Genomic DNA, 27,896 nt, shown 5'->3' with positions numbered 1-27,896 from the left:
AAAGAGGAACATGTCAGCTGCTTAATAAAGTTTTATTAAGAACATCCACGTTACGAAAGCCTCAAAAGTAGAAACGAACATTTAAGTGAAAAGTAGATAAACACACCAGGAGCTATGATTAAAATCCTAATAAATGGACTTGGCTAAATCCAGACTCGAGACACAAATTTATTTTGCCACTTAACAGAAAAAAATAAAGCAGAATGCCCTTCATTTTCAATGTATTTTTTAAATGTTTGCACATTGTATTTCTGCAGGCAACTGCAGTATAATCAAGTATATAAACAAAAACAACTCCTTTTAGGTTGGATGAACGAGCCACATAGAAATACTCAGTATAAATGTATAAGAAAACGCCAGTATTATATAGGTGATATAAGTCATTACAAATTACTTTTCTTCATTAAACCTGTCTGCCTTAACTTGGAAATGATACACAAAAGAGTCTATGGATATGTGGCCCTTCCACGATGCCGACATTACCAGACTACACAGGTTCCGTCCAACACTGCTCTGGGGACAGCACTGAGTGAGTGCCGCTGGTAGAAATGAGTGAGGACAGCGTGCCAAGTGCTCTTCCATCTCTTCTCCAGCACCAGCTTCACATCACTTGGTTGGGAGTGAAGCCATCTTCCCCACAGCTTCATCTCTCAAGAGCAGCTTTCGGAATATATTTGCATAAATTGGTCCATACACCTGTTTGTTGAGATTCACGATATTTGTGTATTGACAGCCAAGCACTTCCAGCTCCTGCTGAATGACATCAAGGCCCAGTGGCACAGGAGGCAGGCTTTTATGAGCGCTTGAAAGGCAGAGCAGGCTTTTCATGTACACCTGGATCCGTTTATCTAAAGGAAAAATGGTATCTTTACCTGTTCCATTATTAAAGCACATAACCTTTAATAATAACAGTAAGACTCCCATTTACCCCTGCCTGTACTCAAGTGGTACGACAGTTCCTCCATTAAGGATGCAGAGTATTTCTTCATTCCTCTGTCTGAACTGGCTTTGTCACCCGTTTTCGCAAATGCACAATGTTATAGAAATGCCAGGATGCCAGATGCATGCCTAAGCCTCAAGATGCATGACTGATTCCACTCTGCCTACCATCAGCCATGTGAGTAAGGCTGAAACTGCTGGGCAAGACTGGAAGAGAGAAAGCCAACTCTCCCAGATCTACGGGAGAGCATTCTAGAGGAGCCACTTCTCAAGCTTCTCATAAGAGTCCAGCCGAGATCAACAGTGCTACCAACTTAAGCCACAGAAACATGAATGAGTTGGACAAAGCCAAAGAACTACTCAGTTGACCTACAGTCTTGTGAGAAATAAGTAAATAAAACTCAGTCTACAGAGTTTTGGGATGACCTATATATAGCGAGAAATGGTTGATCAAAAAAAAAAAGTAAGTGCTTTTGTGAGGTAGAATTTTTTTTCTTGGTTTTTCTAGACAGGGTTTCTCTGTAGCTTTGGAGCCTGTCCTGGAATTCACACTGTAGACCAGGCTGGCCTCTGCCTCCCAAGTGCTGGGATTAAAGGTATGAGCCACCACTGCCTGACTCTGTGGTAGAATTTTTTTTTTTTTTTTTTTTTTTTTTTTTTTTTTTTTTACGAAAGTCAATGACCAACATCCACCACCATAACTGAAGCTGGCACTATCAACTCAGAAAGCATAATATGTGTTTGGGGCTTTGTTTTGTTTTTATAGAAGCATTTTAAAATAAGGGATTTCACTCTGAAATTCAAATTTTTGGTTCTATAAGAAAAAAATCTAGAAACTGAGCATACCTGGGATTTCAACACAACACAGAGGAAGTTGATCCACACACCTAGGTTTCCCAGAGACAGCAAAGCCCATGCCTATTGCTCCGGTATAGTTCAAACGGTGCTGTGCAAAGCACCCTGGCCTAGTACTTATTACCCTGCCCTCTGCCCAGGAGGCTGTGGAAGGCTGCTCCACAGCACTGCATTAGTCACCTTCCTTGCCTCTCTCGGTGACCACCAGATACAAATGCAGGCAAATGCAGGCAGAGATTTGGCTACAGTCACATCAGACAGTAATACGGACCAGATCGACCACCAATGTGCAGCCCCAAGGACTCTCTCCAGCTTTGGAAATCAAACCCTCACACCTAAGAATGTTTGCTAATAACACCGCCCATTGAGGACAGGCAGTTACAACATGAAATCAGACTTTTTTCCACCTTTGGAGACAGGTCATAAAGCCTGGGGTGGCCTCAAACATACTATGTGTCTGAACTATGGATCCTCTGGCTGCCACATTCCAAGTGGTGGGATTTACAGGTATGAGTCAATATGCCTGGCTTTTGACATTAATCCAAACTCTTACTTTCAAACACTGTTTCCCACAAATTATACTTTAGCCCAAACTGACCCTGGAACCTGAAAATTTCCAACATCCACGTCTTAGAAAACTCCTGTCCCGCCCGTTCCCTCTCACCCAGATCTCCTTCAATGCTGGATCGAAAGTAACTTCTGTGTTCTCTCTGACCATCTGTCGCAGACTTCCACCAGGTCACACCAGTGTGTCTGTCTTCCTCCTATCTTAAGGAGTGAGCTCTTTGAAGATATGGGGAAGTAGAGGCTTCCCCTCCTGCCTGACATATTATATTCCTGCCTGACAAATCCTAGCTGAATTAAAATGGGATGAAAACAGTTTATAAATACCAAACTGAAAACAATTGAAGCCTGGAGAAGGCAAGCAGAGACAAAATAATTCTCACCTGTATATTCCAACAAGGAGAAATTATTCATGTATCACTTAGGCATTTGAAAAAAAAATCAACTCTCAGAAAAGTAAATGACTATGGGCATGCATATATACATGTAATCCATAGATAATATTTACCTTTTTTTATATGTTGGGGAAAGTTTTGATTTGAGAGAAAATTCCATTTCTAACTACCTTTTCAAAGGGTTATGGCATAGTGAGAGGTGTAATGTCCTTGGCAAACAGACTCACATCAACTGAAACACAGGGTGGCAGAGCATGGGTGCCACGCACAGGGAGGGCCCGTGGCCAGCACTGCAGAATGTGGGCGTGACACACAGGGAGGGCCCGTGGTCAGCACTGCAGAGCATGGTTGTCACGCACAGGGAGGGCCTATGGCTAGTACTACAGAGCATGGGTGCCACGCACGGGGAGGGTCCGTGGCCAGCACTGCAGAATGTGAGCGTGACACACAGAGAAGGCCCGTGGCCAGCACTGCGGAATGTGGGTGTGACACACAGGGAGGGCCCGTGATCAGCACTGCAGAGCATGGGCGCCACGCACAGGGAGGACCCGTGGCCAGCACTGTGGAATGTGGGCATGACACACAGGGAGGGCTGTGGCCAGCACTGCAGAGCATGAGTGCCACGCACAGGGAGGGCCCGTGACCAGCACTGCAGAGCATTTCCTATATGCCAAGATCTAAATATTTAATTTATGCTGGTTTCTTATCATGCAAAAACTCAGTGAACTTTCCCTTAGACTGGGCCTAACTTCATCACAGATACAATCCAAACACTTTGTCACAAGAAAGCCAAAAATAATTCCTTTCAAAATGATTATTATATCAACAAGTAGTTCTGCCTCCTCTTTGGACAATTCATGTTTTTAAGCCAAGAATACAGAAGCATTTGTTCAGTTTGAAGCAGTGAAACGGAGTCCCTGCCAAAGACCTATTCTTGTCTTTCAGAGTTAAAAGAGAGGCACTTAAGATTGTCACTTGAGCAGCTAAGGAAACGATACTTTGAATAAGATTTAAATACCTTCAATGTGCAGAACAACAGGCAAAGCTACCCTGGGGAGAGCTGGGAAACAAAGCTGCTTTACCAGATTTTAAGAGGCATCTCTTGCCCCCGCCCCACTTCCCACTTTATATCCAGGGCACAGACATACTGTGAGCTCAGGGCTCCAGCTCTGCCCAGATACAATTAGGGATATGAACCCTGCAGCCAGATGGGCAAGGTAAGAATCCCAACTCTACCCTGTTAGTTACTTAGACATGGGCACTTTACAGTAGGTATAAAGCGCCATCTGTACGTTCAGTGCTGTACTACGTGCAGCAGGCAGTGAGACCTGTGCTCATAAGGTCTGCATGCTAGTGGGGAGCCAGCCACACGTGTTTGTTTCCCCGGGAGCACGATCTCTCCGAGCACAGCTGCTCCTCTGGAGATCGGGGGCAGAGGCAGATCACCAGCTGTGACAGGGGGCTGTGCCGGTTACCACCATCAACTGTCCCGTCCTGGTAGCAGCCTCTGCTGCCACCCACAGTGCTGTAACCTGGCACTGGTCCTTTCTGGGATCAAGGTGAAGCCTTGGACCACCTAAGTAGCCTTTGCAGCCTGAACTTCTGGTAGCCTATGTTCCCAGGAATAAGAGTAAGAAAAATTATTGCAGAGCCCCTGAATCCGTAATAAAATGTCACACTGTTAGGGCCCAACATTGTACTTGGAAAGCAAGTACAGGTTAATCCTGGGATATACTCTCTTCCTTCTTCTGTGTTATGTTTTCAGCAGCTGCATAACTGAACACATTTTATAAACACCTGCCTTTGTCCTCTTTATGGTGACACCCTGCTTGTGTAAGGGAACAGAAATTATCTCCCCTACTCACTGATGCTCGAGTTCAGCAGGCTGTCCCAAAAGTGAGCACACATTTCAAGTTCCTTTGCCTCTCATCACCAAGACCAATTCAAAGACAAAACCTGATCTACAGTTAGGCTGCTTACAGCCAACAGGACACCATGCTGGGTCACTGTTAGATAACAGAGGGGTAAGACTTCTAACTCTTGTGTGGTGATGTGGGATTCCCCTCTGCAAGCTGTGAATGTGTTTTATTACCATTGGTTAATAAATAAGCTGCTTTGGCCTATGGAAGGGCAGAATATAGCCAGGCTGGAAAAGATAGAGAGAGGGCAGAGTCAAGGAGATGTCATGTATTTGCCGAAGGAGAAGGACGCCGGAACTTGACCAATAGGCCACAGCCTCATGGTGATACACAGATTAATAGATATAAGATATAATGGTTATAAGAGCTAGTTAGAAATATGCATGAACTATAGACCAAACAGTGTTGGAATTGATATAGTTTCTGTGTGATTATTTGGGTCTGGGCGGCTGGGACACAAAAGTGCAGTCTCTGTCTATGCTTCACCATGGAAGGATGATGGCAGAGTAAGCCACCTTAGCCTATAGGCATCCAGTACACAGGGGCAGTGCTGAGAATGGAGCGATGGAGCAGAAAACCAAAACAGCCAGCCCCATCCCTGACCCTCTCAGCTGCAGGAGTCCTGGTACATGCTCCATACTGCCAACTCTTCAGCCCAGCCTGACACTGAGAAGTTGTCTGCTTGATCAGCAAACACAATGTTAGCCCATCTGTGATGCCTCTCAGGAGACCTCAATTCTCTCAGGTTTGCTCATAGCAGAACCATTGGCCTTACTCTGTGAACGTGCCAAGAGCAGGTTTGAGCCGCACATTCTCCCAGGATGTCCACATCACCATGCTGTCTACATAAAGGCCACTGGCTGGGTAGTTATGATAGGCTCTGAACAGAGAAGCAAGGCCTATGAAAACATCAATTTTTCTTTATACTTTATATATTTATAGCTAAGTATCTATGTTGACTAGTTTATGTCAGCTTAGTAAAGTTATCAGAAAGGAGGGAGCCTCAATTGAGAAAATGCTTCTAAAAATCAGGCTGGAGGCAAGCCTGCTGAGCATTTTCTTAATTAGTGATCAATGAAAGAGGGCCTAGACTGTTGTGGGTGGGGCCACCCCTGTGCTAGTGGTCCTGAGGTCTAAAAATATGCAAGTTGAGCAAGCCAGGTAAGCAAACCAGTAAGAGCACTCCTCCACGGCCTCCGCATCAGCCCCTGCCTCTGGGTTTCTGCCCTGTGTGAGTTCCCACCCTTGCTGCTTTCAATGATGAACTGTGTTTAGTACTGTGTACTAATATGTAATAATGTAGTAATACGAATATATGACTAGACACTTAAACCTCGTCCGGTGCAGCAAGTTAAAGCAGATTCAAACCGAAGCAGAAACTGGCTTAAAAATAAAGAGGACTCACCCATCAAGGTGCAGACAGGATTGTCCTTCTTTTCGAGGCTCGAAAATTGACCAATGAGATTAGCTTGAACCTCAGCATTTAAAGTGGGTGAGCCTCTCTCTTCCAGGGCCTTATTAACTTCAGCACAAGTCTGAGCACCAATAGAATCCAGGGCTTCCTTCAAGTTAAAGGTCCTAGAAAACACAGAGCGAAGAGCATCAGGTCAGGTCTTCAGGCATCTTTTCGTTTTGTTTTCAAATGCGCTGCTGCAGGTGCTCGCCAATTCTCTCTCACAGCGACAGAAGCTGCTTTGTTAGAACGGACAGACAGCAGCGCCTCTCCCAGCCACCGGTGCTCTCACACTGTACATCAAGTCTGAGAACCATGCACCTGTGCACCGTGTCTGACAGGAAAGCAAAGGTGCTTGTAAAACCCGTTTCCACAGGGTTAGCCAAGGGGACAGAAAATATCCATTTGCTTCTTAAAGCCACTGGTAGGAGTGGACTCATTAGTTCACATTTTGAAAGACTTATCTTACATATGTGAGTGTTTCACCTATGTACACATATGTGCACCATATGTGTGCCTAGTGCGTGTGGAGGCCAGCAGAGGTCATCAGAGCCTCTGGAACTGGAGTTGCAGACAGTTGTAAGCTTCCATGTCGATGCTAAACCCAAGTCATCTAAAAGAGAAGCCAAGTGCTTTTAACCATCTCACAGATATTTTTAAAGAGCTTATAAAGTTGAGTAGAGAAACATAATTTTTCTGCAACTATAGCAGAAAATCTATAACACTAGTCAAAATCAGAGATATTGAGAGGCCAAATTAACTGACATTCTAGATTGATCATGACCAAAGGCAGTTAGTAACTAACAATCCCAAATACACAGTCTAGACATTAAACAGTAATTAAGGAGGTTATTTAATCAAGAAGGAAAGAAGGAATTAGTAAGGGTGTTTTTAGATCTGCACTACTAAAGAATAATTGAAAATGATATCTCATTATATGGAAAGGGTTCTTATCTGTGAAAACTATGAACTAAAGAATGAGAGGCGGCCTGGTGATAGGAGGTAGCATAGTGGACTGAATTAGGCCTTAAGTCTGATGTGGTAAAGACTGTGGTTCAAACCAGGCTCTTCCACGGGACTTGGCCCTGAGCAGAAAGGCAAGTGAACAGAGGCGCTGAGTGAGACAAGCATGAAAGCGGGTGTTACCACCACTGCTCCGCCTTAGCTGGATCTGCTGCCGACCCTCCGGGCTCTGTAAGCCAAGGGCAGGTTGTTTGGGTAGAATCTTTTCCTTCTGATGTTTAGAACACTATAGGGCAGTGCTGTAGCTTTCTCCTGCTTTTAGTCACTAAGTTCTTTTTTAATATTTATTTATTTATTATGTATGCAATATTCTGTCTGTGTGCATGCCTGCATCGCCAGAAGAGGAGACCCCATTACAGACGGTTGTGAGCCACCATGTGGTTGCTGGGAATTGAACTCAGGACCTTCGGAAGAGCAGGCAATGCTCTTAACTTCTGAGCCATCTCTCCAGCCCCTAGTCACTAAGTTCTTATAAAGGAAAAATTAAATTTTAATGTAAGTCACTTCTTATTCACAATAAAAGCAAAACCTTGCCCATTTTGTGACATATCACCAAACCATATGCAAATGACATCTGGGCCTAGCTGTAACGTGAGGTCATCTACTTGTTTTATATTACAGATGCTGTTACTCCATCTATAAGGTGAGTACATGAGCAGTGAACGTGTTCATTTCCTATAAAGGAATGTTTCTAATATATGAAACAACCGGTGAGCAGAAATAAAGCCATAAGGAGGACGACTGAACACCTAAGCAGTTATAAATAACTAACATTCACTGAGTATATGCTGTGTGCCAGATACCTAGGCAAAGACTCTCATAGGAATGTCCTTTTATTTTCACAGTTCCAAAGTAGAAAAAAATTATTATTATCCTTCTTATGTACATGTGGAGTGGGAGAGTATACTCTGTCACGTGTGCTCATGTCAAGGCCAGAGGTCAACTTCAGGTGTCTCCCTCCATGGCTCTCCACTTTACTTTCGGAGACAGGGTCTCTCACTTCACCTGGAGCTAGCTAGTCTGGAGGCTGGCTGGCCAGCAAGCACCCAGAACCCATTTCTCTGTTCGCCTGTACAGCCCCCAGGGTTGCAGACACACGCACTTGTGCACTTGTGCACTTGTGACTGGAAGAGGAACACGACACTTATCCTGGCACGTGTGGAACATGGTCTGCCTTCCTGGGAAAGCACACCTAGAACTTCTGAGAAGCTTGGAAGCCAGCAGGGCCTGCTGCATCCTCATGACCAAGGTTATTGCCTGCTTGGGGAGATACGTGTGGAGCCTTTCTGTGTGAGGGAACAGACACACACATAAAGAACTTACTCTTTATTCATGCCTTCGAGTAGAACAGCTGAAATCCTTTTCAACCTGTTGGCAAGCTCGGGCAGGCCTTCTGTAACAGCACCCACCATGTTGTTGGTAATTAGGGACAAGCAGGCAATCATTTTCAGTTGATTCAGCTTTTCTGTCAGTTCCTGAAGTCGCGTTCCATCTGTCACGAGTGTCTAGCATATTTAACGTGTGAGAACAGAGAGGGAAGCACAATGCCATGAAAGTGTGAAATACGCAGCATCATGTCTACGTCCTCATTTTTGTCTGACTTTAGTTACCACACCATGTGCGACACAGACGGGCTCTCTGATTCAGAGTCACAACTCAGGGACTGAACACCCGATACCTGTGCAGGAGCGAGCCACTCACCTCTGGCAAGACCTTCGTCTGGTAATCCCACTGAAGTAGTTTCAAGTAACAATTATTTAGCACCAACAGAGGACTTAGGCTTGGCGGGGGACTCTGTTCAGTTCCAGGAGTCACGGCAGTCTCAGAAAGGAATTCTTCATCTATAGACTCTTTCAGCCATTCCGTAGTTTGACTGAGGGCATCTAAAGGCAAAAATAAAATAATAAAAAGGTTATTCTTTAGCAGATCAGTCCTTTTGCTTACATATTCCACATGACAGGTTCACACAGGTCCCAGGCATGAATGAAAATATACAGCCAGGCCCCTAAGTCCATATGGAGAGACAGACCTATAAGTAACCTCTGCTTCTAACAGTGAATGCGAGAGGAGCAGGAGAGAACAGGGGTGATTCAAGGATGCTCATGAGAAAGACCTGCCCAGTGACAACACCCCACGGCAGAGAGAAGCAAAGACTACCTGGCATGCTAGGAAGGAGAACAAACACCCACACAAAGACCTTCCAAAGGCAGCATATGGCACATCACATATGTATTGCTGGGCCTTACGGAGCTAGAGTAGAAAGAACAATTCCTAATGGCACTGCTTTGGCAGCTGGAAACCAGCTTGCCCCACTTGCTCACAGACGACCTTGAGTTTGGACTCAATGCATTAACTCCTCCGGGGTGCTAAACCTATTTGAGTGATTAGAGCTGTATTTTTGCCAAGATCCACGTGCATGATTATGTTCCCATATTCCTGAACAATTTTCATTCTTAGATTCAGGTTACAAACGTGACTATGGGAATGAGGGCTCTCTGTATAACTCCTTCAACAGGGAACTGATGTAATCAGACAGATGTGTTAGAAGATCACTGAGAGGGAGGCCGCGTAAACACGAGGACAGCAGACTGCTGGAGTCCAGTCAAGGGCATGGATGGACATGGGCACTGGAAATAGACAGGAATCATGGGAAAGCAGAAATACTATTTTTAGGGGTAGTGTCCACGGGTCTTGAGGACCACTTAAATGCAAAAAGTTTGAAAGGCTTATAGGATTACTCCCATACCCTATCTAGGGCAACCGAATGAATGGTTGTGCCATATCCTAAGATACAAAGCAGTCATAAACATATAAAAATAGCATACAGCAGGTAAAGTCATCTACTGCAAGCCTTATGACGGAAGTTCCATCCCTGGGATCCACATGGTAGAAGGAGAGAACTGAATCCTGCAAGTTTTGCTCTAACCATCATGTCTCTGCTAAGGCACGTGCACATGAATATGCACATGTAATACATACACAAATCATATATATACTCCAGTAAGACTTGTGTCCTATGTTAATACTGCATGCGAGAATCTTTTTTGGTTTTGTGTTTTATTTTGTTTTTCAAGACAGGGTTTATCTGTGTAACCCTGACTGTCCTGGAACTCTCTCTGTAGATCACAGAAGTCCTGCCTCTGCCTCCTGAGTGCTAGAATTAAATGTGTATGCCATCAACGCCCAGTCCCTAGTGGTTTGGTTTTCTTGTTTTGTTTTGTTTTGTTTTGTTTTTTGTGAGACTCTTATTTTGATATTAGGGCAGAGACCAAGTTCTGGCAGAGTGACTTGGGATATAATTAACAGCTGACATATACTCGGCTTCCTGCATTCTTGATTTTTCTAGCTGAGCAAATATGAACTCTAAGCATAGCTGGCTTTGCTGTATTCTTAAATCGGTGGAAAAGAGCCAAGTCAACCTGAGGTGAAAAATAAGTCACCTAAATTTTAAGAAGCAAATAATTTCAGATAAATAAAGTTAGAGTCAACTATTAAGGAATTTGTCTAAGATTGCAGCTGTCTGGATTGAAGGCACGACTGCATCTGAACAAGTATGTTCACACACACGGGTACACAGGATCCTACTTCTGAGTCTCAGGAGGCTGATGCTGAGAACACAGTCAAGTTCAGGCTTCAGACTGAAGAACTTCTCCCCCAATCCCTTTCCCATTGGAGCTAAAATAGAGTCCTTGAAATCACAGAACTTTTATTATTAAAGAGTCTATAGTGATTATCTAGTCCCATCCACCACCTGATGCATAGAACCCTCTGCAATGTGCCCCAATGAGAGTCACAGTCTTGTTCCAGGACAAGCAAGGTTCCAAGTGGATACCCAGATGTTTTCTGCCTGAGAACACATGCCATTTTTTTTCTTTTTTGTTTTGTTTTTTGGGGGGACAGGGTTTCTCTGTGTAGTCCTGGCTGACCTAGAACTTGCTCTGTAGACCAGGCTGACCTCAAACCCAGAGATCCCCCTGCCTCTGCCTCCCGAGTGCTGGGATTAAAGGCACGTGCCACCACCACCCAGCTGCCTTGTAAAGGTTTTGATTTGCCCTACAGACCTTAAAAAGGTCTCTAAGTTGCTATCAAAGGGGAATATGGTATTATGAGCTCGTTACCAAGCAGAGCATGCCTACATTTATGACTATTCCTCAAGTGGCTCCCATGATCTATGTGCTCCCTGGATGTGTTCCAGTGTGTAAAGGCCCATTTAAAATCAGCATCCGCTGTGCCCTGTTTACATAATGCTATGTGCTATCATTGTGATGGAGAAGCTTAGGCTGTCAGGGGTGGACCAGAGGGAAGCTAGGCTACCCAACATCCTTAGATCACAGTAATAAAATCCCCATCACCAGAGCCACCTGCTGGCTGCCATGGCACTTCCAGCTCTCCACTGGAAGAGTAAAGGGTGACAGGACCTGCTCACTGGGCACTTGGTTGATGGCGGTAGTAGCTACTCAATTGTTCTCTGCCCCCTCTCCAGTCACAAACCCATCAAAGTTATCAATAATCCTCACTAGTCAGATCCAGGAGTCAAGTCTCAACCTTCATCTCTCTTGACTAGTTCAAAGGTCCTGTTGCATCCACTCAGCCTCCCCTGTTACACTGTAGGATACACTCCTGGCTGGCATACTACGCTATTCCCATAGTCTCCGTTGTTGATCCTCCTTACATCACCTCTAAGTGCTAAACCATCCCAGGCCAGACCCCTTGGCAGCCACGCTTACTCCCATGTAATCCCATGTAAGCCATCTTATCCCATGTAAAAAGATAAGTGCACGGACTTGTGAGTCCTTCTGGGTGAGTCCAGTTCCATACTTTATAAGCTGTGTTATAGAAGCAAATGATTTAACCTCTCTGTGCTTCAATTTCTTCATTTACAAAGTGGGAGGCAACTTCATATACTTGTAATATTACTATAAGAAAATTCATATACTTGTAATATTACTACAATAAGAAAATTGGTTAGAATGTGCTAAGTCCCTTTCCCAGTTATCTACTTTTATAGCTGTATATAGTATAATATATATATTATATGCTGATGAACCCCACTGTGTATCCACGGTTCCCAACATCGAACCCTCTACACTAATGTCAAACTATATCTTCATGTACCTAAAACTCACTTTTCTTTCCCAAGATTCCCCATCCCACTACTAACCCAGTGCTTCATCCAGATGTCTTACTGAGTCATCCTCAATGCCTCCTCATCCAGCCTTCACCAGGCATTCTCCACCTCACATCATGCTCAGAGCCCGACCTCACTTCCTCTATCTCTACTAGCTGGACAAGCCCCCACCATTCTCGTCTGAGAAGCACTGGGCATGCGATTGAGAGCTCCGTGTCCTCTTTGCTCACGTGCAGGAACCACGTTTTAAAAGTCAAAATCACATGCTGCTTCCTAGCAGGAGACTCACCAGGGCTCCTCATTAAAACTGGAATGCTTTCAATCTGACCCAATCTGCCTTCTTTCCCTCTCAGCCCATCGCCCTTCCCTCCTTCCCTTGCCAACTTTCCCTCAGTCACATCTGCCTTGTAGGAGTCAAACATCAAAGCCAGCTCTGCCTCTGGGTCTCTGTTCTTGCAAATCCCTTTTCCCTACACCTGGGCATGCCCCACCCATAGTTCTCAGCAGACTCTGTTCAAAGGTTACTAAAGAAGCCTTGCCTCCTCCTTCTACAAATGCCGTCTGCCCTCACTACCGTCTGCTCCCTAATGATACATGTGACAGACTATGCTTGTTTGCTATGCCTAGGAGAATATCAGCTCCCTGGAGACTACAACTTCATTCTGCTCTGTCTATCGTCATACCATAGCACCTTCCCAACAGGGCACAGCAGATTCTCAGTAAACCTTTCCGAGTACGTCGGTGGGAAAGTAAGATGTGTGGCACAGCTTCCAGCACACACACAAACCACAACTAGCAGTCTGTGATGCCAACTTTTAAGAGGCTTAAAACATGTTTTAACATTAACACAACTCAAACAGGCAAGAGTTACGATATCATATTTTGACCCAATTTTGACATGAGCACACAATGTATTATACATACTTGGAGTTCCTTCTAAAATTTCCTGGAATTTGTTTCTCTCATATTCCACCAAATGATTCTGGATGTGAGGTCTAACTGTCCTAATGACAAAATTCGTCATGTCCATTCTCATGAGGTCCAAGACACGGAATATTTGCCTAGAAATTTCAGAATTGAAATGAGAAATGGTTAGGAAGTGAAATTGAAACAGACGACCACCCATGTGTCGCAGGCTGGATAAGATAACCCTCCTGGAAACGGTGCTGAGAATGTCAACAGTCATTCGCCAGGGTCATTTTTCAAGGAGGGTTATACATGTGGATCCTATATGTCTCCTCCACACACTGCACAATCACCCACTGTGGCAGCATGTGTAATGATCCCAGCTCATTCACCACAGCCTGCTGCAATTTTACGGAGCCTGAACTGCTACAAGGAAAGAGGGAAACGTCCAAGGAAATAAAAGGCCAGGGCGGTGAGGCGGTGAGGCGGTGAGGGGGTGAGGGGGTGAGGGGGTGAGGGGGTGAGGGGGTGAGGGGGTGAGGCGGTGAGGCGGTGAGGGAAGAGCTGTTCTTCAGGCTGAGCAGTCCTGCTCAGGTTCAGCTTTTCAGCTGACCAGCTCTATAATCAAGCGCACTTAGTGTCTCTGTGCCTTAGTGTTTCACGACCAAAAGAAGAGAACATCCCCTTGGAAGTGTGTTAGGAACAGTAGTGAGATAATGAATACAGAAGTTCAGGAAGCAATTGTGTTCATCACTGTCTTTGCATAACACCCAGGAAATGGAACCAGCCTAGATATCTATCACCGACGGGTGGATGAAAATATAGTCCACTTATAGCAGTGATCTAAAACTTCCCAATGTGTTGACCCTCCAATAGAGTTCCTCATGTACAGGTGACCCCCAACTTTAAAATTATTTTCTTTGCTACTTCATAACTATAATTTTGCTACTGTTAAGAATTGGGTGGGCTTCCAGGACAAGCACCAAAGCTATAAAGAAACCCTGTCTTGAAAAAACAAACAAACAACAACAACCAAAAGAATTAGGTGTGTGGTGGTGGTGCACATCTTTAATCCCAGCACTCGGGAGACAGAGGCTGGACAATCTCTGAATTCGAGACCAGCCTAGTCTACAGAGTGAGTTCCAGGACAGTCAGAGCTACACAGAGAAACATCATCAAAAACAAAGAATCATAATGTAATTCTGTGTTTTTTGTTGGTCTTAAAAACAGAATTAGGGGAAAAAAATCCTGTGGCTGGGTGGTGTTGGTGCACTCAGGAGCAGAGGCAGGCGGATCTCTGAGTTTGAGGACCGGCTCCATAGTTACTGAGAAACCCTGTCTCAAAAAAACAAGCAAGCAAAAAACCAAAACAACAACAACAACAACCCTTGTGAAAGGGTTATTTGACACCCACCCAAAAGGGGTGTGACCCACAGGTTGAGAAACACTGATTTATACTATGGAATTTTATTCAAATTTTAAAAACTAGAACTATGAAACATACAAGAAAATGCATGGAACTGGAGAACATTCTCCTGAGTGAAGTGCCGAAGACCTAGGAGGACAATCTCCAGGTCTTCTCTGTGGGGAGCCCAGCTTGGCTTCTGAGCTATGTGTCTGTGTTGCAGCGGTGTCAGCCGGCGCTGTCTAGGCTGCTGGGGGAGAACACTCATTAGTGGTTGTATCTAGCTGTGTGAATGCTGTAGACAATACGGACCTTCTGGGCAGCAGTGGCGTGGCTATTTGTAGGGTAACCAATGACAAATTTAAGGAATTTAAGGATTTTAAGGATTTATGGAATACACACTTAACGCAGTAAGCTAAACCAAACCCTATGACTTAGGAGGCTATAGGCCACAGAGGGAACCGACTACTGTTGTTTACATAAACTCACATTGTCAGGCTGCCTTCTAAATACTTATGTTTATACTCACAGATTAATGCTGCTCTCAACCTCACCTAGAGATAAATGTCCCCTTCTACAGTGGCTGAACAGCACAAGACTGGGCCCTTTGATATTCCGTCATAGATAAAGGAGGTAGCCATAAAGTCCCACCCCTGCCTCACAGCTACTAGCAGTTATGGTGGCTGGGAAAGGGGTGACATTTCTCTTCAGTGGTTGTAGCCACTCAGAGTTAGCCATGCTCATGCAAGCAACTCTAAGTAAACTCAGTGGATCAAAGAAAAGTGGTATCCACTAGGTACCCACGACCAAAATAAACACTGGAGAGTTGACATCATACACCAATAACACTATAACTAGAAGAAGAGCTTCTACAATCTTCCAGAACTCAGGACAATTCTAAAGACATATAATGCCCATTTTACAGGTAAGTGAAGTGTCGCCTTGAGAAACCGTCAACTTGTTACAGGCCACAAATGAAATTACTTTCTATATATAGATCAGTTTCTATCTCCTTGTTTTCTAAAACTAACATAAAATTCATTTCTCAGTATGACTTGTATTCATAAAAGAAAATAGTTCCCCTCAATGGCAATAGTGGCTCACAGTACATCCTTTGGGAATATGAGGAAGCTATTGTCTACAGAGACAGAAAAGATGTTCACACATTAATGTGAACCTCACATCCTTGGAGAAGCTGTAGAAGAGCTGGATGGCTGACTACCAATGTCTGGCAGATTTGAGGCTATGGCAACATCTCCAATCTGGTGAGACTGTGTGGCTAATCAAAGTCAAGGGTATATGCCCCATTGGTGCTGAGTTAACACACTGATTGATGTACCACAGTCACTTGACACTTGTAGCTGTAGGCAATGAACAACCAAGGACAAGAGGAGCTTGGGTCCCCAAAAGGACGTGAAGAGCTGCCTGACCAATAATCCTCGAGTCAGACACCATACAAAACAACTGTTTATTGACAAAATCACTGTGAGTTCAGTAGCAGCTGACGGCTTCCTCTAGCCCTGACTGCACAGAGCCCCTGCTGGAAGCTCTGCAGCCCTCTACCCTCCTTCAACAGCACCAAGAGCAACCAGCACTGCATGGTTCAAGGTCTGTTTCTCTCTTCTGTTTTTATTACTGTATCCTCAGGGCCCACTCAAGGCAGACTAAGAACCTTGCTAGAAAATTTTACACACTCTGTCAAGGATTGGCCAGCTCCCTGTCTGTCCCGTTCCCCTCACCCACCCTCTCCAGTGTCACAAATGCCCTTGGAAGGCTGGTGATCTAGTCTGTCCATGTTCCCAGGTCTCTTCTGAAAGAATGTGAAGAGGGTGTAGGAAAATGTGTACAGTAGAAGGGCTAACCTCAGCATCTCCACGATGTCGGTAGTAGCCTTCAACTCTCTGATATCTTCATCTCTCACAGGAGCACACATCTTTCCCATGGTGTTGATGACATAGTTGGCCAAACCTTGAATGTCAACAGCATTGTGCTCAGCCTGCTGTCTAATGAGGTCAACGTCCAGCACCTCGCAAATCTGGTTGTGAAGGCTGTTTGCACCAGGAGCGAGAAAAGAGAGGAGAATCTGCACCGGAGAGAAGGGTCAGCAGCACTGTTAGAGACGAATGTGCGAATCCTTCCGTTCACACCACAATGTCCCTGCAGATGGGGCCTAGGAAGTTTATCAGGGACACTCAGTGTCTCAACCTTGAGAAGAAAGCGCTCTGCTGAATCACAGGCCACCACTGTGGTGAATGACTGACACTTCAGGATGAAAACAGATGACAAGAATCAGAACCTGAACATTTCAAAAAGCCTCCAACGAGGGGAAGGAAGAACAGGTTGCATATCATGGCTCCAAAAACACTCAAGAGTAGATGAAAAACCCCTGTGACATCCATGAAGAATTCTTTGCACACAAATGGTTAACTGAGGGCTCGTGGTGTGGTGGGCTCCATGTTCCCAAGCACTGTGATGGCTGGGGAGCAAAAGCTCTGAGCCTGACAGTCTCGATTCAGGTCCCTCTGCCCTCAAAGCTGTGTGCACCTGGGTGGGCAAGAGGACTGTGTACATAAAATAATACTGCAGTGCATGGCAAACTTGTGCATGCCACCGGGAAGAACTGCCATCATCCCATTTAGTTCCTGGAACTACACCGCAAACACTCAAGAGGCTGACATTTCAGAGGGTGAGCCCACTACTAACCCACGTCTAACTCCACGGTCTTGTTGTGTGTTCAAAGATCGGTCCTGAGCTGTCTGCGACTATTTCCCTGGATTCCACCCAACTATAAGAAGTTATGAAAGAATCACCTGGCCCCCAACAGCACTTAGTCCTTCAAAGTGAGGGGTGATACAAAGATGCCAAGCAGTCTTGGGGAGAGGAAACCAACCGCTACAGTGTATTAGCACCCCCATCATATACATACAGTGTATCAGCACCCCATCCCTATTCATACACTGAAACCCAATCCTGACAGGTAATTAGGTCATGAATGTGTAGTCCTCACGAATGGGATTGATGCCTTCATGGAAGGGACCCTAAAGGACTCCTTTGTCCCCTTCTGCCATGTGAGGATAAAGAAAGAAGGATTCTCCTATGAAATGGGCCTTCACCAGGCAGCAAATCTGGTGCCTTGCTCCCAGACTTCCCAGCCTCTAGCCTGTGAAGAATCTCTACTGTTTATAAGCCGTCCATCCACAGTCTCCATCACGCCGACCCCAGTGGGTTAAGGCATTAATGGGACCACATCAACTTGCCTCTCTGATTTCTTCAAACAGTCTGATGGCATATTCATACTGGGGAGGCTCAGCATTGAGATCTGCTTTCACGACATCCCAGAAGGCCTGGTGAACAACACGCTTCACTTGACCAGGAAGGCTAGAAAAAAAAATGGACTATTTAAAATAAGCATTGAAAGATGTACGTTCACTATAGATTTCCTAGAAAATTAATTTTAAAAAATCCATAACCTATCTTACCCTTATGCCCATGATTAATCTTTTAGCATACTTTCCTTGTTTAAAGCTTGAGTATTGTTTTCACACAATAAAAACACAGGGCTGGAGTAATGTCTAGTGGGTAAGACTTGTGCAATCATAAGGACAGGAAGTCAGATCTCAGAACCCTCTTAACAAGCCAGCTGTCCCACAAACACCTTTGATTTTGTAGGAATCAAATATCCTCTTGAGGCTTCTATGTACACATATACTCAGACAGACAGACAGACACACACACAAATAAAAATAAATATTAAAAAAATACTCAATATGAACAATACATTTTTTCATTCAGAGATTCATGTTGTTTTCCCCTAAACTCTAAAATGTTTGCTTAGCATATCTTTCAATAACGTCATATCATGACTTAGCAGATACTCTTCTATACAGATCTGTATTTTAGGGATAAGATAACAGACTGCTCTTTCTTCAAGAGCTGAACTTTCATGGCGAGGGACAAACAGTTGGTCCCAAGGAGACATGCCTTTGAATGGCTGCCACCTTCCACTCAGATGTCCCATTTAACGCCAGCCAGGAATAGCTACTCAAACAGGAGACTTCCCAGGAAGAGCTCACAAGAGAGCACAACCTCACTCGATCCCCTAAGTCAACGCATGCCCACAGAACCCTTTCCGACATTTAATCACACGCACATGCACGTGCGCACACACACACACGAGACAGAGACAGACAATCTTTAGCATCACTTATACACGCGCACAGACTTCCAGGTTACCTGTTCTCAGGGAGGGCATTTTGCTTCAACTGGAAGTTCTCATTGACAGCTATTTCGTGAGCGAGAGTCATGTCTGATAAGCTCTTGGCCGCAGCCATCACGTCGTCAAACATGATGCCGCTGGGAGGACTTGTTGCTGAGAGAAAAACCAAGTCAGCTGATACAGTAGGAGAGAAGCTGGCATCCAATGTCCCCCAGTGTCAAGGCAGGCTGGTTCTCGTAAATATCGTGGCTTTATAAGTTAGAGAACACACACTAACGAAAGGTGGGCTTGGCGAAGGTTTCAAATATTTAAGCACTCCTTCTGTAGCTTCAGCTTCCATATTTATAATAAATTTTCAATGTTCCTAACACAAACTCCTTAATATAGGCCTATTATAATGTTTAAAAACTTAAATCAGTTTCTTTTCCATGTTTATTCACATATGTGTTTACATGTATTAAACAACAGACTGATAAGGTTGTATCCTTTCTAACTGTATAGCAGTTCAGTGTTAGTTCATTTGAGTTCACTGATACATGTATTACCCCCTTAACAGGCTCTCTTTGAGGTGTTAAGACAATTTAACCTCTTTTCTTTTTGGTTTCTTCAAGACAGGATTTCTCTGTGTAGCCCTGGCTGTCCTGGAACTCTATAAACCAGGCTGGCCTTGAGCTCAGATCCACCTGCCTCTGCCTCCCAAGTGCTGGAATTGGAGGTGTGTGCCACCATCACTGCTGAGCAAGTAAAGAACATAGGAGGAACTCAATATATAATTAAAACGTAACAAAATAAATTTGAGAGGTTGGATTATCTACTCAGTAGGAAAACAGTAAAGAATTAGAGTTATTTCTAGATATTATACTAAAAAATTGTTCTAATATTTGAAGTTTACAAAATCACTGCCGGAAAATCTCAGCTTTGGTTAATTAAAAACCATGACTTCAAAAAAGGCACAAATGGGCAAAACTTGTTCCTATTTGTTGTTTTGGAGGAGGCTGAGAGAGAAAGTACTTAGGGGGAGGAGGATGAGAAAGAAAGATGATGCCTAGGAATCGACAAAATCTTTCTTCAGAATGCCTGGGTACCATGATATCAGATGTAGAGACGCTGGACATGGTGTCAAGGACGAGAAAAAGATGCAGAAGTGCATGGCTGCTGTGTATTCTCTACCTCAAGATTCTCCCTTAAAAACATCTGTGGTCCAGTGATATTCAGGAAGTCTCAGTGCATCAGGATGCTCATAAAACCCCATTTATAAAAGAGCAAAACAAGATGGAAAATGACTGTCCAATGACAAATCAATATATACGGATAAATGCCTATTTACTTTATGACACGGTAGGTGGTCATGAGGACAGTGCTTAGGAAGCAGTCTGTCATGAGCACGTATGTATTCTGGTTACAATGCCAAGGGTGAGGCCACATCAGCGAGAAGGATGATGGTCTGGCAAAGTGCTGGCAGCTGCCTGTCATGTCTTTTCTCTAGACTATAGATTTTCCAAGTTTTAAAATGGGAAATATAAAAATTTAAATAAACAAAACGTTCTTTTGGAGTGAACATCTGATCTTATTGACCATCTGTTGTTTTTTTTCCTACTTTAGCTTTGCTAGTTTAAGAGATTATGTACTTTCTAGACAAAATGATAAGTCAAAATTTAAAAAAACAAAAGGCAAAGCCAAGTAGTGGTTCATACCACAACTGTAGCCCTTGAGGCTGCGGAGGAAACAGTCACAAGTTCAAAGCCAGCCTGAACTACAGAGTGAAATCTTGTGGAAGGTAAGAGGAAGGGGGGAAAAAGCCCCAGTTGACACACCCCGTGTCCACAGACAAAAACAAAGGGACGCTGTCTTCCTAGTGACAGCTGTGGGTCTCTGACAACCAGCAGAGTAGAAAGTCTTCCCGTGGGCTGGTCTGGGGGAATTTGCACAACAGTGTTTGAAATCAGCAGGGAAACCCTCCTTAGATCATTTCACTTCCTGTCTACCCTTCCGGAAAGGCAAATTTCCTTCAATGTGAAAAAGAAAAGACTAATTTGACTTCATCATAATCTGCACAAGATAATCTCAAGAAGGGGTGTTGCCACCATTTGGGAGACAAGCAGACAGGGTTGGGGGTAAGGGTTTTAGACATCTGCTCAAACCAAACAGGTTAGAGACAAGGCTCACAATAAAATGGGCAGGCTACAAACTTATCCCTAAGAACACACAAGGATTGCTCCAGTGCCTCTGACAACTGTTCTGGTGCATCGAGAAAGGAGGATAGAGTGTGATTTGCTCACATTTGTGAGTTTTCAAAGCCACCATGCAATACCAGCACCACCACCCCACCCCACCCCACCCCACCCCCACCTCTTTGCTCCCTGTTACTCACAGTCAGGAGAACTGGATTTGCTGGAGAAATCGCTGGTGAAGCTCTGCCTGGAACACTCAAAGTCACTGAGCGAAGCCATGCTTTCAGAGAACGGGGAAGACTCTACATCACTCTGCTCGTTCACACACTGCTTCTCATCATTCAGAGGCATCTTGTATCACCTTGGGGATGGAGGGGGAGAAAAGTGGAAGAGAGAGAGAGGGAGGGAGGGAGGGAGGGAGGGAGAGAGACAGAGAAAGAGAGGCAGAGACAGAGAGAGATACAGAGACAGACAGGGACAGAGAGAGAGAGATGGGGGGGAGGGTGTGGGGGTGCGCAAGAGAGAGAACCTGCACAGACAGAGAGACCCTAAATCAATATGGCTTCCAACATGCTTTTTCCAGCATAGGTAATATAATGCCCAGAGGTGTGACAGCATAGGGAGAAAAGTCCAAGAAATTTCTTTACCCCAGCACCCTGACCAAGACTGTTGCAAGATCATCAAGACTTCCTTCCACAACAGGGGTTTCAAGGCCAAATCCAGTGCAAACATGGAGCAGGTTTAAGTGATGACAGACCCTCTTAAAACCCACACAGAGCACGGATGAGCTCCCCTGGGTTGGTGTGGAAGGCTCTGAGAGGCTCCTCAGCAGACTCCTTGTTCCGTTCTGGGGAAGTCACTTAACCGCCTGACTCCATGGGGGAAACTGACCTCAAAGACTGAACTTCCAGGGCTTTGCAAAGACTGAAGAGGATTAGCTGCATCTCAGGCTTCTTTGCACAGCGCTCATATAGAGTTACTGTTCTTACTGCTTTGTTTTAAATCAAATACATTTAGCTGGTTTGGTGGGTAAGGGCACTTGCTGCCAAGCCCGATGACCTGAGCTCAATCCCTGCAACCCACATGCCAGGAGAGAACCAGTTTCCACAAACTGCCCCCTGACCTTCACAAGTGCTGGCAGCATGAACATACCTATACATGTACACAGGATACATTTAAAGAATGCAACTTAAAAAAAAATAAAAGGATGTCCAAACAACCTCGAGGTGCCTCTGTGAGCCTCTCAAGGGAAGGAAAGACGGACGAGGCTTTCTGAACTGCCAGGTCTCTCCTCCATCTTCATGTCACAGCATGAAGACCAAGACCTAATATCTGGTTTGTACTTAACAATTTACAATGCACCTGACACACCTTACCAAATACCTAGGGACAGGAGAAAATGGGCTGCTGTCATTCTCTGCCAACACTTCACTCCCCGTTGCTGGCATTGCTTGAAAATGCTCCGTTCCCAGGGAAGCCTCCCTCATCCCCCACCACAGCTCAGGGTACTCTGCTCAGCAGGTCTGTGGAGCATCTCCTTCACCTTCACAGAAGGAATTGAATCGGAATAAGGAGATGATGGTTCAGGGAGTACAAGCATTCGCTTGTGCTGGATTCAAGTCCCCACAGCCCACATTCAAAACCTAGGCATAGTTGCATGCACCTGTAATCCCACGGCTGTGGGGAGGGACTTGCTGTCCTCCAACCTAGCTCCAGATGCAGTGGGAGACCCAGTCTCAAGGACCTAGAGTGGGGCGGTGAAGCAGGGTTCCAACATGCTCACCTCACAGAAAAAGCATCTGCAGTTATTCTCATGCAGGGAACTATTTCTGAATCTCCTTGGTAAGGGAGACACAGCGCCTCACTAGCACCAAGTTCACGATACATCTTCGGCGTCAGCTAAATCACTGCCACTGAATCCTGTTTGGTACGGCTTCAACCAGGACATCTGTAAACTGACAGCCCCACACATTCGCATGCCCGCTGCTGCCAAGCGCAGGCCCTAGAGCAGAGGCGTCACCATCTATGCCAGCTTATTCTATTTCAATCCAGATCCCCAGATCTTGTCACTCTTAGGCTGGCTCTTGCTCTTCCTCTACTGCAGCAGCCTTACACCAACAGGCTATTTTTTCCAAGTAAGAGTGAAGAGAAGCTTTCGTCCATGGGAATTTATGACCGGGTTCATTTTATTCTATATTCCAGTTGGACAGCACATTTGGTAGGTTTTTTAGTTATATGAGCAAGAAAGTCAGGTGCAAGACTTGAAAAATAAGAAGCACTAGGTTAGGAGCTAGAACCCAGCCTGTCACCAGTTTACTGTGTGACTTCATCCACAGCTGGTTTCTTGTGAGGGTGGGAGCAGCAGGGAGGCGGGCTAATTACACAGATTCTTTCAGTCAGAAATTGCTAAGATGGAACCAGAGTTCCATGAGACATCATGAGATGTTTTGAAAAAGCAAACATACAGCAAGCATGTTTAATTGTAGGCAACTAAGTTTTACATCAGCCTGTCACTGGAGACAGAATCTGAGCACACAGCTGTAACAGAAAATTGAAAAGTATCACACTCTTTAGAACTCGTTAGTTTCTTCATGTTACAACTCATGTATCCAAGCAGAAGCTTGTCTTTGAAGCAAGGCACTCATTACTTGGTTTAGAAAATGCCTATTTCCTATATAGGTAAACCCCACAAGCCTAACTTGTGGAGCTGGAGTGAGATTGCACCTAGGTATAAGGAAAGGGTGCTAGGGACAGTGTCTGACAAAGACACAACAGGATACAGGGGATTCTATGCTTCTGTTTGTCAAATCGCCTTTTCATTAAAACAGGAAACTATTTTTACCTCAGAATAACAAAATTACACTTTCCCTACAAAAAAAAATGGTTGGAGTGACCCTAGCACAGAACTCATATGCTTTTCTGAAATATAAAACCCCAAATTGAATGGCCTGTTCCAGCGTCAAAAGTCTTCTGCGGGTGCCTTCACACCAATGTGCAGCTTCCTTCACCTCGAGTTTTCACGAGTCAGCTGGGGACAAACCAACCAGACTGAAAAAGCATCAACAGTAACTAGACTGCCTCAACTATTTCATATTCTCTTAGACTGATGATAATAAAGTCGCTTGTTTTAAAGAAGCACAAAACTTTTCATACTGACAAACTTAGATCCACCTCGCTGGTCACCAAAGCAACTCCCAGGCAGAATGGGAAGGATGCGACTAGAAACCATTTAGACTGCTGTGAAGGAACGTGAAGAACAACTATGGGGAAACTCAGACGGCGGCTAAGGCTTCAGGGAAGCGTAAATGTTCTAAGATTACTTCATTTGTTATGAAATAGGACATTAGAAATGGGGACAGTAAAGGCAACTCTGAGGATGTCTCAAACGGAAATAAAGGGCAATATTAGAAACAGGAGTAAATAAAACCCTGTCACATGGTAGCAAGAATTTGGCATATTTTGCCTATGTCTAAGGGCTTTATGGAAGGTGTGTATGAGTTATAGACTAGGGTATTTAAGGGAAGATGTTTCCAAGCAAACTACTGAAGGATGGATGTGGCTACTTTTAACCACATACAAGATGTGAGAGAAAAGAAAAACACAATTGAAAGGTTTTACAAATTCATATTCTTGGACATGTGAAGTACGAAAAGACATCTCTAGAACAAAACCAAAGTGGCCAAGGGCATTTTGCTAAAGAAATAAGAACAATTAGAAAGTTGTCTAATGGGGCTGGAGAGATGGCTCAGAGGTTAAGAGCACTGGCTGCTCTTCCAGAGGACCTGAGTTCAATTCTCAGCAACCGCAAGTTGGCTCACAAGCATATATAATGAGATCTGGTGCCCTCTTCTGGCCTGCAGGCATACATGAACAAACTTGGCCCCGTGTCTATTCATAAAACAACTAGAGTTTTCAATCTGTCCTGCCTGGATCACATTGCTCATTAAGCAGTCACTTAACACTGTTGTTTAGCCATCTGCATTTCTGCCTTCCAAATGACTTTTAAAATGCATGTAGGAAAGGAAGTAGTCCCTTCTCCAGTTTCCAGTGCCTATTTCAACACAGTTCGAAGACTAGCAGGGCCTAGAAGCTTAAAGAACATGCACATTGTACCACTGCACTCTGGACACTCATCAATACTAAAACGTAACAATTAGAACCAACAGTTATAGAAGCTTATCATGATCTCAATAATTCTCTAATTGATTTTCTCAAATCTGCATCATAACTGTTTTGAGTGGGTGAAACTCTTGTTTAAAATGAGAACTTGCGGGTCAGAGAGACAGCCCAGAGGTTTACAGCAATGCAGAGGCTCAGCTCAAGCCAGCAGCAGGCTGGAACCCCAGAGCCTACTGCTCCAGGGCGGCTGGAGGAAATCAGGGTACTGCTCATTCTTTCCACTCCAGGCCTGCCAAATCGATCCGTCTATCATCACACAGACACTTGCACATGTGGAAGCAAGATGACCTTACCCTGGGGTGGCTGTTCAAGCACAGTACCATGAAGGACATCACTGCAAAAGATCATTCAACCACCCCACTACAGTGATAAAAACCCTTGATTAGAGCACCATTCCTTATGCACTGCAAAATCCCTTGCTAAACGCCAGGTATCACCCAAAGGGCTAACTGCTTATAGCGAGCCAAGTCAAAAACATCTTCAAGTAAACTGTTCAGGTTATCCAACAGGGAAGGGCCCTGAAGAATGAAACCCACACAGTTCAGGCTAGATTGTAGAAAAAAAATGATGTCAAGAGACATTTAGTGGGTACCCTCCCTCCTTCAAGACCATATCAAAATGAGGCACAAGTCACCCAAAGGATGGGGGGCATTGTGGGGAGTAAGGGCAAGACTGAGCTCTGATGGAAGAAAAACATTGCAGATGTTAGCAAATTTGCATCTTCTACCAAATGCTACCTTATAGCACCAGCCTGGAGCAAAGCAAAAGCCATAGGACTGAGGGAAAGTCCCTGCAACAATACTGCTCCCCTTCAAATCAGAGCCAACAGAGAGCTTGACAAAAGCCAACAAGCCAGGCAGCCACTGTCTAAAAGGCAGTGCCGATGCTCCGGTGTTACAGCATCAGGGAAGATTTCTGGGCACTTTTCATCCTGGAAAGCATTCTCCTCCCATTCCTGATTGGTCCTTCACACTCCAGGGAACCTCATCTTAGCTGCCAGTACAGATGGCTGGGTCTTCAGCCCTGGGTCACGGCAAGTGGGGCAAGTTATGGAAACCATGGAGACAGGAAGAAAAGGCAGGTAGACAGGGAGCCTCCCAGCTCAGGTTAAAAGGTTTTAAGGCCCAATAAGCCTCTCCGCCTATGCAATAATCCAAATAATCAGACAAAATCAAACCAAATTAGAAAAGGCCCAAGATAATAGATACTAACGTTCTCAATGTGAGAAAACCGTGAGTTTGTTCTCTGGGGGACAGTTTAAATAGCCTCTGGGAGTGGCCTTGAGCCTCTCTGGGGAGGGGGTTATCATTTAGTGGGCTATTTTGGAGGTGGAGTCACGAACAAGCATAAGAACCTCAGCAGGAGCAGGCAGGTAGAAAGGGACACCCTAAGTGCTGAGGGCTCACTAGGAACAAGGACAAGTTGCCTGATTTCCTCACGTTACGGTACCAAAACAACGATGAAAGAGTAGATTTCACTTCAGTCACATGGAAACCACTCTTAAGTATTTCCACTCCTCTGCCTGTCTGGTAGTTTAACAAACACTGCTTTGTTGACTAGCTTTTTGCCTTAAAACACATGATTTGGGCTTCTTGTGGTTAGGGGTGGGTACAGAACCCACAGTTCTGTATATGCCAGGAAAATGCTCTACCAGAAAACTACATTCCCAGTCTAACACACGCATTTTAAAAGAAAACATCATGTCATTGCGAAATGGCTCGCTTAGAGGAAGCTCTGCCTCCCTTACTAACGTAAACACGGAACTGTGTCAGCCACGTGCCAACACATCTCGCTGCTATGTTTTGTGGTGCCACCCTGAGCACAAAGCCATCCTCGAGACAGCAAGGGTCTGACCCAGATGTGACCCGAGCTAGCCTCCTGGCCGGTCAAGTCCAACGGAAGTCTCCGGAGTCCCGCCCGCTTGCCCACGTTCCCCGCTCGCCCCTCCCTCCAGCAGCACCACGTTTCCTGTCAAAACAAACGCTTGGGGGAGGGGACTGTCAGGGCAGAGCCCAGCGACTGAGAAACCCGGCAACAAGCCCCAAACACAGGCCGAGGTCCGGCCCGGCTGGGCTCCACCGCGGCTCAGCCCCACTCTCCGGGATTGGGGACAGCGGGGACGGCATCACTGGGTGCCCGGAGCGTCTCGCGCCCTCAGCGCCGTCGCTGGCACGCACCCAAAGGGTTGTCATCACGGCCCCAGGGGACCTGGCGCAGCCTGGGCACCACCGCCACTGCGGCCCCACTTCAGACCCCGACTCGGGGGGCGCAAATGCCCCGACCTTGGAGCCCTCCCGCTGCCCTGAGGAGAGGCAGTCCCCACAGATCCCACGGCCCCTCCCCTGGGATGGGTACGCACCCCCGGATCCCGCGCAGACAGTCGAGGAAGGCTGGGTGGCCGGGGTCGCGGGGCTCGTGTCCCCTCTCACACACACATATACGGAGAGACTCACCAGCCGTCAACTCTGGAGCCCTCTCCCTCAGCCCCACGCGGTATTTAAAGGGTCCCGAGGTGCTCTCTGGGCGAGACCATCCGTGAAGGAACTGGAGGGGTAACGACGGCCCCGCGACTCGGGGATCCGGAGCAGTTCTAGATGAGATGCCTGATCTCTCACAGAGTGTGTCTATAAAATATTATATTTCATCAGGTTTCCATCGTGAAGGCCGAGGACGGCTCGGATTGAAAGCCGTTTGGACGGGAGAAGACAGATTCCCCCAAGATCACTGATGGCACGGTTCAGTC

General features: G+C 45.4%; 1 protein-coding gene across 4 annotated transcripts; it reads right to left on the bottom strand.

The window, feature by feature from the left end:
• Positions 1 to 13: 13 nt before the first annotated feature.
• On the bottom strand, positions 14 to 27,654 carry Tcp11l2 (t-complex 11 like 2). Of its 4 annotated transcripts, none has more exons than XM_048418809.3 (11): positions 27,513 to 27,654; positions 21,175 to 21,503; positions 18,821 to 18,956; positions 17,845 to 17,965; positions 16,450 to 16,670; positions 13,201 to 13,337; positions 8,850 to 9,031; positions 8,472 to 8,653; positions 6,078 to 6,250; positions 5,461 to 5,571; positions 14 to 848 (listed from the first exon to the last, which is right to left on the bottom strand). In XM_048418809.3, exons 2-11 carry the CDS (start codon positions 21,323 to 21,325, stop codon positions 607 to 609), a joined length of 1,656 nt encoding a protein of 551 aa, XP_048274766.3. In that variant the 5' UTR covers positions 21,326 to 21,503; positions 27,513 to 27,654; the 3' UTR covers positions 14 to 606. The 4 variants fall into 4 exon arrangements, with proteins under 4 accessions (XP_048274766.3, XP_048274767.3, XP_048274768.3 ...); XM_048418810.3 differs by having other exon boundaries at positions 21,175 to 21,335; positions 27,513 to 27,633; XM_048418812.3 differs by lacking the exon at positions 5,461 to 5,571 and adding an exon at positions 2,459 to 2,558 and having other exon boundaries at positions 709 to 848; positions 27,513 to 27,653.
• Positions 27,655 to 27,896: the final 242 nt, after the last annotated feature.

The sequence above is a fragment of the Myodes glareolus genome, chromosome 26 (assembly GCF_982192425.1).
Source record: "Myodes glareolus chromosome 26, mMyoGla1.1, whole genome shotgun sequence".
In the NCBI taxonomy this organism is placed as follows: Eukaryota; Metazoa; Chordata; class Mammalia; order Rodentia; family Cricetidae; genus Myodes; species Myodes glareolus.
Note: the sequence above shows the minus strand (reverse complement) of the source record. Positions and strands in the feature narration are given on the sequence as shown.

Coding starts and splice junctions, on each gene's coding strand:
- Tcp11l2 (XM_048418809.3), bottom strand. CDS start 21,325: ATGCCTCTGAATGATGAGAAGCAGTGTGTGAACGAGCAGAGTGATGTA. Junction 16,671..17,844: donor TGTTTGAAGAAATCAGAGAG/GCAAGTTGATGT, acceptor TCTCCGGTGCAG/ATTCTCCTCTCTTTTCTCGC. Junction 13,338..16,449: donor GACATCGTGGAGATGCTGAG/GTTAGCCCTTCT, acceptor TGAAATTTCTAG/GCAAATATTCCGTGTCTTGG.